Consider the following 10,000-nt stretch of genomic DNA (forward strand, 5'->3'; position numbering starts at 1 on the left):
AGACTCATGTCGGCAGCGTCCTAATGCCCAACCTCTTCCCCCCATCCCTTGTTCTCCTAGTGTGCTATCTATTGCAAAGGAGAGGAATGTCAGCCTGCAAACAGCAATTGCCATTGAGGCTCTTACACAACTCTCTGCCACTTTCCCACAAACCGTGGTGCCTCCTGCTGAGGCAACATCAACTAATCACCCTCATCACCAGCTGCCATCCCACCCCCAGAATGGCACCCGGCTGGTTCCTCCCTCTCCCAGTCCTGTAACCTCCTCCTCCTCCTCCCCTATGCCACAGTCATTTTCTTCTGGAATCTTCCCTCCACAGGACCCAGTATCCTGGGAGCAGCACCGGCCCCAGGCTCATTCTCAGGGGGAGGCCTCTGCACCTCATGTGTTGTCTAACTCAACACACCATTCATCCCCTTACCCGTCCTCTAACTCCCCATTTGCAAGCCCTTATCCCTCTACTGGGAGTCCCCATCCCCAGCAGTGGGCACAGGCCTCTGGAGCTGGTTGTGGGACGAGCTCCTCCAGAAACCCATGGATGATGGCGAACTCTGAGTCTCCAGCCCATTTCGCACATCCGTCCCCCAAAAGTAGCACCGACCCCATGTCCGAGCTGAAACAACTTCTGGGAGACACCAGTGGAAAGTACACAAATCCTGTTTTCAAGCTCCCAGCCCCTCACCACAATGTGAAGGATAAAGGTGGTCCTGTAGGGATGCCTCACATTAAGCAGGAAGTGGACACAGGGGAGTACCCAGGCTTAGGCAGGTATGGGACAATGAATGGCCCACAACAACATTTTGCTGATCAGCCTCTTTCACCAGGCACAGCATCAATCCGTCACTCAACTCAGGCAGCACTGCAGCAGCACCTTCACCACAAACGAAACCTCTTCTCTAGTCCTGCAGCACTCACCCCACGACAGCCAATGGCTGGTCAGAACCTGCGAAAGTGGTGGCCTCAGATGATTCCAGAGGGTCCTATCACCATAAAGCAGGAGCCCAAAGAACCCAAGAAGAAGAGAAACACCCAGAGTTCACCTCTCCTCAAACACCCAGTGGGCGACCCTTCATGTCCACTGGGCCCACCCATACCCAAACCAAAACAGATCATCATTAAAAAGACCAAGCAGAAGGCATCTCAACCTATCTTCCTCCCACAAAACCAGATCACCATCCAGAAGCTCAATACCAGCCCACCAGTGAGTGCACCAACTCTTCCCTTGACCACTCCACCTCTACCAGGCATGGAGGCCAGCCCTCTCTCCTCCATGCCCCTAAATTCTCCCCTCAAAGTGGATGCGGGTCAGGTGGGCTCAGAACAATCTCAGGAATCCATATTGAATAGCAGTAGTGTAACCTCCACTTCTTCCAACATCTCTGGAAGCACTCCACACATCTCCACCTCTCTGAACATCCAGGCACCCAACACTCAGGCTGCTAAGGATGATCTGGCCACCTCAGACCCCGCGGGGTCATTAGAGAGCACCCTTCAGACCTCCCCACTTCAACCCACGCCCTCTCTTACAGGCTTTAGCTCCCTGGATCCCAAATTAGAGGAGCTAATCCGCCAGTTTGACCAGTTTGAGGAGGAATTCACTGAACCCTCATCATCAGCTACAGCTCCCGGGCCACAAATGCTGGGCCAGGATCAGGCCCCTGCTCAGTTTGAGGTGATCGAGTCTCTACCAAACTCTAACTCAGGACAAGCCAGACCTGTGTCACCATCCACTGAGCAGCCTAGAACTTCCCCTGCCGCCCCTGTTATCAACCAGGAGCCCATGGAACAGGTGCAAGAAGTGGAAAAATCAGGAGGAGAAGCAAGAGAAAACCAAGAACTCTCAACCCCCTCTGTAAGTCAGGCGAGTGTGCAGCATGAGACCAATGACATGGCTGCGGGCCAGCTCCAGTATGTATCACAGGAGGCCTTGCTGGAACAGCAGCAACATCGTATCTTGGAGGATCCCTTCACCACTCCCTGTCCTTCTCCACCCAAACGCGTGAAGATTGAGTCATCTGGAGGCGTTACAGTGCTCTCCACCTCTGCCTGCTTTTCTACAGATGGTGAAGAAGGCACCACACCAATAAAGGAAGGCCCACCCTCTACCCCCTCTCTCAGAGGTTTCCTGGAGTCCCCATTGCGCTACCTGGACACACCCACCAAGAATCTTCTGGATACCCCAGCCAAGGATGCGCAGGCTGAGTTCCCCACCTGCGACTGTGTGGGTTAGTGCACGACCACTCTTAAAAAATGAAAAGTTAATCTTTCTTGCTTGGCTTTAATGGGATGAAATCAATACTTAAAACAAAAAAATGTGAAGAAAATTAGAAACAAAAGAATTATACCAGAGGTTAATGTTTTTAGAGATATGTCATTGTATAGATTCTCAAAACCACAAGAATTCTAATTGCAACTCTGATACAGATTTGACATTTTATGGTCTTGTTTGAGCTCATACATTGTTTTAGACAGTGTCTCATAGGTCAAGAGTCAGAACTAACAGTAAAACTGACTGATATCTTCTATTCTCTCTAACTCTCTAGTGACCTAGATCTCAGTATGTTGTAGCATTTGTTAGTTTTAAGGGCAATCTTTGTACACCTGTACATGCACACGTATTCCTAACAAGCATCAAATTATTTTGACACATTTAAAATCTTGGGTATTTTAAATGCTCCAGAAGTGCAGTCAGAGTACAGTTGTCAGAAAAAAAGTTAGTGAGATCCTTTTAAAGATTTTTTTCTGCCATTGTAGCACATCACTTCTGCCCTGGCACACATGTTCAAGCAGTGAGTGTTCGTGTCTGAAAGCGCAAACTTGCTGCTCTGTAGTCCACTCACAGAGCGACTCAAAGAAAGAGTCTGCAAGAACAATGGATAGGCAGAGGGAGCCCATTGTGTAACACTGGCACAGGGGAGGCCAGACCTAGAAGCATTATAACTGATTAAGAGGACATTCTGAGATTCTATAGGGAGTGACCAGTGCACTGGAACCCAAAGCTTCCACCAGTTACAATGAAACCAAACATTCTGTTGGCTCCCACCTAGGGTTCCATAGTTTCCTTTGTGGCATCACTGTCCACTCTGTCATTGTGTTCCTCCAAGGCCAAACAGCACAGAGCAGAAACCTCTCTGTCTCTGCCTCAGATGGCCAATCAGCAAGGCTGTCATAGATAGTGCCAAGTCAGCTGTTCATGTTTGAGCAAGACTTTGTCCATTTAAGATGACAAACAAAAAATGGGAAGAAGGATAGTGAATAGGGAACAGATAAATAGGGAAGAGAGATTGAGTGAAAAATACTTTTGTTTGTAAGCCTTTTTTTTACACTAAAAAGGGAAACATGTTTTTATTTTGGTCATTATCAGTATTTAGATAATTACCCACCGCTAATAATTGATTTACTGAAAAATGGAACATTGTACTCCTAACAGTCCCTTAGCCAATTAGAAGACCACTGGCTAAGGAACAACATGATGCAAGTAGATGACCAGCTGTATGCTGCCAGGTGTATGTAACACTTGTTGGCTTTCTGCTGTTACTAGGAGCAAAGGCCACTAGACGGGAGGTCTCCATTGTTAAGCTTAGTTGCACACTGCACTGTAAACACTGCAGGAAAACACTATGTGATCTGATACTCTCTTTTTCTCTCTCTTCCTCTTTCTACTACTGTACTTTCTATCATTTCACTCATACACCTTTCCTGTTTTCAGTATTTTCCACTGCTGAGTTTGCAGATAAATTATAACTGCTTCATGCCTCCTTCCCTGACAAACATTTTCTCATAAGAATTTATGGAGGACACTCCCATGATTCATTTCCTGCTCCAAACCACGCCTCCAACCCTCCACACTCTCTGACAGGAATGTGACCTTAGATTGCCTCTACAGTAGACAAACCCTGCCTCTCTCTCTCTCTCTCTCCCTTTCTGCCACTCTTTCCCTTGCTGTCTCTCATGCACACATTAGCTGTGTAAATTCCTCTCAGAAGCCAAATTGATGTCCGGGTGTGTCGAGTTTGTTTATCATACTCAAAATATCTCTTCAGCTTCTTAGCTGGATGGTATTAGTCAAGAGTCACTTTAATCATTTCATTAGTGTAGGTAACAAGCCTCTTTAAATAATGTCATGTTTTAACCAGAATGGTTTGTTTTCCTCAATCTCTTCCCAGAGCATATCCTAGAGAAGGATGAAGGTCCATATTACAACCATCTGGGGTCAGGACCCACTGTAGCCTCCATCAGAGAATTAATGGAGGAAAGGTAAGTGACTGGGGTGCTCTTGGAAAACCAGTTTGAACTCTGTTCTAAATAGCAATAAGCAACTCGTATTAACATGTTAGACAGCTTAGGCGTGTTAAATATGAACCCATGGACCTTTTGAACTGGACAGGTTGTGCCAATGACATCGTAGTAAGTGTAATCAGAACATGACATAAACGGCCAAGAACAATAACACATTCAGTTGAAAAGACCTTTGGTCAATAGCTTGATGTTTTAAGCGGTGATATGGTCCAAGTGAATCAAATCATTTCACTGAGCAACTGATTGATAAATATACAATTGTTAACCAGTAACTAAGAAGAGGAAGATATATTCCTGCTGTAAGCTCAAAGTTTGTAAGCTCTTTGCCCCAGACTCTTGCTCACAGCTGTGGAGTAGCGTCTTTCTTTTCTCTCTTCTTTTGTGGCACTCTCTCTCCTCCCCCGTTCTCTGATCCAGTCCCCAGGGGAAACCCTGACCCAGAATTCAACAGGAGGAACAGGGAAAAAAATAGCCTCTGCGGATCGACACTGCAAGACGTAGTGATACTGAGAGTGAGGGAGAAAGAGAAACAGAGAAAGGAAAAGAATGGAAGATAGGGATATGTGTATGGATAGGAAAGAGAGAGGAAGAGAGAAAGAGAAATATAATGAGATTACTGAGCAAATAATATCTCTTTTCTTTTCCTTTTGTCATGTTTTCACCTCCCCAATCATTTTTTTCATCTTCTCCTCAAAGAGAACAATCCATACTTAATCTTGTTATGAAATTTTCTCCCTTTACAAACTCCACGATAGAAAGAGCACAGACTTACATAGGTTAAATAAGAAGCCATACATGCTTTAAAGGAAATGTAATTTACTGGTCACCAGTGGCTGGTAAGGTTATTGTGCAAGGGAGAGTTTATATCATGGCTTCAACAATTGAAGCAGCATTGTCTGGGGTTTGTCATTTTTCAAGAACAATCATCTCTAAATTAAGCTCCTCTCCACGTGTCTCCTCTCGTAGCTTCAGTGTGGCTCTAGATGGACATCATTGTTCTCATCTTTCTAAGGCTCCTATAGAAACATGACCCATCTTTCCATAGCGAGGTCAGTAGGAAAAGAGGGGGTTGTGAGTTGCAGGACGAGTAATCTATTCTTTAAGTGACGTAAGACTCCGAGGGCCTTCTCAAGACTGGACCTAACCCCTGCCCGACCTTTGACCCCTGTAGCTCACCCCCATAGATTCTGCCCCCTTTCCTTGGCTTCTACTTGATTGGATTCCTATTCAGAACTTCAGCATGCTGTCATGGTTCACTGTGCGTTGTCCGTTGCAGTTAGTGTTACCGTAACAACAGAAATGACTACCATGTAGAAAACCCACTCAAAGTGAGGGGTTAGGGCTATCAGCATGAAATTTAGAGGATATTCTGTGCTGTCACGTTTCAGTGCACTATGAACATCAACTAAAACCTGTGGTGTGCTCTAAAAGCTAAGCGAAGAATGGGGGGGAACGGATATTTTTTTAAATGTCTGAATAGATATTTTCAATCCATTAGATCATAACCATTTAGTGTTACCCATACTGTAAATTCAGAAAATGATTATATTGTTTGAAAACTGCCTCTGTTTTTGCCCTCCAATTAAAACGAACATGCAAACTATATATTTACATGAGTTATTTAGCTGAAGCTACTCACATCCAGTGTTGTTATAATACCCAAGCTAATATTACACATATATGATACTACTAGGGGTGTCCCTGACTAAGAATTTACATAGTCAAATCTGATTCGACAAGTCTTGCCTATCGTCGACCGATAGTTGAATCATGTTTTCTTTCTTTTTTCTTTTTTTTTGCTCATTGATCCGCATTCTCGTTTGCGACATTGGCTTTTTCCACACCAGACAAGGGAGCTGGGACAGCCAATTAAACAAGTTGTCTTCTTGACTTGTCTTACCCTTTGCCTCTTTGCTTGGACCAAGACTACTGGCTGGCTCGTTATCTGATGCATTAAATTTCAAAACAGACACACTGGCAGCTCCCGAGGTATTAGTCCACATACAACACGGGTCTTCCCACTGTGGCTGATGAGACTGAGGGAACAGGAGTGCAGTATGGCAGCAGTGAAAACATGCCACTTTTTCAGTCACGGCTCTACTACAACTATTACTGCCCCTTTGACCTTCCCAACATGGCTGCCCCCATCCACATCATCACATGTCCACACTTCCTATGAGTCCCCACCCACTCTCTCAGTACAGCCTGCCCCTTATTCTAGTAACACTTGGCATAAGAATTTATTTTATCAGACATTCAGCACTCCCATATAGCCGGAATGGAATGAGCCTTGTTTCATAACCACCTTTGTTGACTATTCGACTGAAACTAGCAGTCGAATCAGGCTCCTTAGATCGAATCATCAAATAGTCGACTATTCGGGGTCACCCCTAGTTACCACAAGCCTAATTTAGTCAAACTGCCTTCATGCAATAATTATTTTAACAGTAAAGTACTTGGCACTTCCTGGTCCATACAAAAATGATACTTGAATTGTGTCTCTCCCATACAGCAATACCTGATCAAGAGGTGAACTAATTTTGATTTCTTTCTTCTGCAGAGCTCGTTTTGTAAGACGAGATGTATTGAGATCTTATTGCAGGTGTCACTGGAGTTGGTTTGAATCTTGGTCTGTGTTTAGCTAACTACTTATAAGATGTCAGCTGAGCTCTGTTTCTTAAAACCCACAGGTTTGGAGAGAAAGGGGAGGCTATTCGAATTGAAAAGGTGGTTTTCACAGGCAGGGAAGGGAAAAGCTCTCAGGGCTGCCCTATTGCAAAATGGGTGAGTCCTGTTCATCTTTCAAACTTCAAGTCCTTTTTATGACCTGATCCTTTTTAATAGAGTCTGCATGTGTGCGTGTGTGTGTGTGTGTGCCGAGCGCATGTACATCTTGTGAAAGAGACTGAACCTTACTGACGCTACCTTCATATATAAAAATCCTTTTTATATATGAAGGAGTTTTCGTATGGGGAACAATGCAAAAAAACATTACAGTGTAGGAAGTCTGTATTTATAAGGTGCTGAAATACTAGCCATAGGTGCAGATTGGGTGAATGTGTGTTGAGGACTTGTCACAAACCACTAATGGTTTGGAGGCCGACATCGTTAGTCCCTAACTCAGCAGGTTGTCCCATTACCCCCCGCTGATCATCAGTCTCACTGGCTCCCATTTTCTCTCTTAGTCTCCTAATTGATTTTGTGGGCCACAGTGGGAGACTTTGTTTACCATTTATATGGTACACATGCTAATATTACCATACGTTTGTATTTTAGTGTACAACTATACTAAATTATAGGATAGAAACAAGTATCGTCAGCTTTGATATATAGGTGTATATCTTACACAGATGAAATAAGAGTTTCATCATTATTGAGCAAAGACAAGAGATGGATGCTTTGGCTGTTTTCAATAACTTTTTCCCTCTCCCTCCTACATATTTCTCTGACAGGTGATCCGTCGAGGCAGCGAGACAGAAAAGTTGTTGTGTTTGGTGCGTCACCGTGCCGGGCACCACTGTGCCAATGCAGTTATCATCGTTGTCATCCTTGCCTGGGAGGGTGTGCCTCGTGCACTCGGGGACAAGCTATACCATGAGCTCTCTGACATCCTCACCAAATATGGCAACCCCACCAGCCGGCGCTGCGGACTGAATGAGGAGTGAGTGATGTCTCAGATCAAGAGCATCTTCCCACAAATATGTACAAACGCCTCTTTGATAGTGTAGGAATCCGTTTATATATTTGATTGGGCAGTGGTTTAAGTCAAAGGTACTAACTGAATAGCAAGTACCCTTGTAAGTTTTGTGAAAAAGGAACAAGAGCTGTACCTTAAATTGTACTCTTTTGTCGTCTACCTTAGTCGTACCTGTGCATGCCAAGGGAAGGACCCTGAAACCTGTGGTGCTTCATTCTCCTTTGGTTGCTCTTGGAGCATGTATTTCAATGGCTGTAAATATGCTCGCAGCAAGACCCCACGCAAGTTCCGTCTGCAGGGAGACCACCCCAAAGAGGTAACAACACAACAGCCACTTTAATCGATTTTGACGGGGGACCTTATACTTAGTGTTTGTAACTAAATGCAGGGAAATTCAACAAAACTGATGTTAAAAAATAAGGCAACACATGATTTTGCATTTCTGACTGCTTGTTCTGTGTGTTTGTATAGGAGGAGAATCTCAGGGATAACTTCCAGAATCTTGCCACCCACGTGGCTCCTCTCTATAAAAGGCTAGCCCCACAGGCATACAGTAACCAGGTACGTAGTGCTTAACGTTAACGATAATGTTTAGTGAGCCGCCAGAAATCTGATGAGAGACATATTAAAGTGTTCTGTAGATTTGTAGAGTTTAAGCAGGTCTTTGGTGTTGTGTATTCGTCCTGCATCACTCGTGGCTCTAAGTTGCACATAACACAGAAATTCTGAATAGAGAACTAGATGTTCACTGAACATCTTTTGACATTGTCACAACTAAATGTTAGCATGTGGTATCAAATATGGCATCACAACCTTCATTTGCAGAGTAGCAGGTCAAAGAAAAAAACATTGTTCCCTGCGTAGTTCAGTGTCAAGAGTACCTGAAATTCAAAGAACAAAATGATCTTCAAGACATTTGGACATGTAGAATGATTGGATAATTGTGGGGCTTACTATGTTTTTGTCTGTGGTATTTCTCAGTGAACATTAATGAAGACTTTTGCATTTAATTGCTGTTTTTTGTCAGTGTTTGAATGAAAAGGTGGCAAGTGATTGCCGGCTGGGTTTGAAGGAGGGACGACCATTTTCTGGTGTTACAGCCTGCATGGATTTCTGTGCTCATGCCCACAAAGACCAGCATAACCTTTACAATGGATGCACTGTGGTATGCCATATGTTCTTTATATGCATGTAGGCAGGCTGATTGCTCCATGTTTTTTCGTAGCCTAGCTATGTGTATAGTTGCAAGTTACTCTGTCTGGATTCAGCAATTAACATATTTTTGTAACTACCTTTTGCCATGATTTGGGGGGATATTTGGAGTCCTTGCCTCATCCTAATTATTCTGTTGGGCTGTCCAGGTGTGCACTCTGACAAAGGAGGACAATCGTGTAGTGGGCCAGATTCCTGAGGATGAGCAGCTCCATGTTCTTCCACTCTATAAGATCTCAACGACAGATGAGTTTGGCAGTGAAGAGAACCAGCAGCGCAAGATGGAGACGGGAGCCATCCAGGTCCTCAACAGCTTTCGCAGAGAGGTCCGAAAGCTTCCTGAGCCTGCCAAATCGTGCCGCCAGCGCAGGCTTGAGGCCAAGAAGGCTGCCTCTGAGAGAAAGAAGGGCCTCAAAGCGTCCATTGGGGAAACACCCGAGAAGATCATAAAGACAGAGAGTAGGCTTACTGGATCTCCCTACCCTCAACATGGCAATAAAGGTGAGTGGAACTACAGATCATTTTTAATCTAGCTCTGCTAGAGCTCCTAAGACTCTGTAAGGCACAAGTTAGAAATGAGTCTAGAATTGAATGTAAAATTTAGCCAAGAATTTTCCATTACATTTCATTACATTATGTTTGTCTCAAAGTCATGACAGACAAACTTAATCCTGTCATGTTTTACCCTTTCTTGTTCTTTCTACCTAGTTGTCCCAAAACAAGAGGTGAAGCCCACCATCAAAAAAGAGCCAATCAATCATTTCCCTCCTTTCAATGGGGCCCTGGGGGGAT

At 44.4% G+C, this 10,000-nt stretch overlaps 1 protein-coding gene across 1 annotated transcript in view; it reads left to right on the forward strand.

Moving 5' to 3' along the window:
* The window catches only part of tet3 (tet methylcytosine dioxygenase 3), a 32,691-nt gene that overhangs the window by 21,017 nt on the left and 1,674 nt on the right, over window positions 1-10,000 (forward strand). The window contains exons 3-11 of the mRNA XM_030791408.1: window positions 1-2,225; window positions 4,167-4,257; window positions 6,990-7,083; window positions 7,752-7,960; window positions 8,162-8,312; window positions 8,468-8,557; window positions 9,024-9,161; window positions 9,358-9,709; window positions 9,917-10,000. The exon at window positions 1-2,225 is cut by the window's left edge and continues 728 nt beyond it; the exon at window positions 9,917-10,000 is cut by the window's right edge and continues 1,674 nt beyond it. Of these exons, the coding sequence (XP_030647268.1) occupies window positions 1-2,225; window positions 4,167-4,257; window positions 6,990-7,083; window positions 7,752-7,960; window positions 8,162-8,312; window positions 8,468-8,557; window positions 9,024-9,161; window positions 9,358-9,709; window positions 9,917-10,000 (3,434 nt within the window). The remainder of the gene's footprint in view (window positions 2,226-4,166; window positions 4,258-6,989; window positions 7,084-7,751; window positions 7,961-8,161; window positions 8,313-8,467; window positions 8,558-9,023; window positions 9,162-9,357; window positions 9,710-9,916) is intronic.

The sequence above is a fragment of the Chanos chanos genome, chromosome 14, assembly GCF_902362185.1.
Source record: "Chanos chanos chromosome 14, fChaCha1.1, whole genome shotgun sequence".
NCBI classification, from domain to species: domain Eukaryota; kingdom Metazoa; phylum Chordata; class Actinopteri; order Gonorynchiformes; family Chanidae; genus Chanos; species Chanos chanos.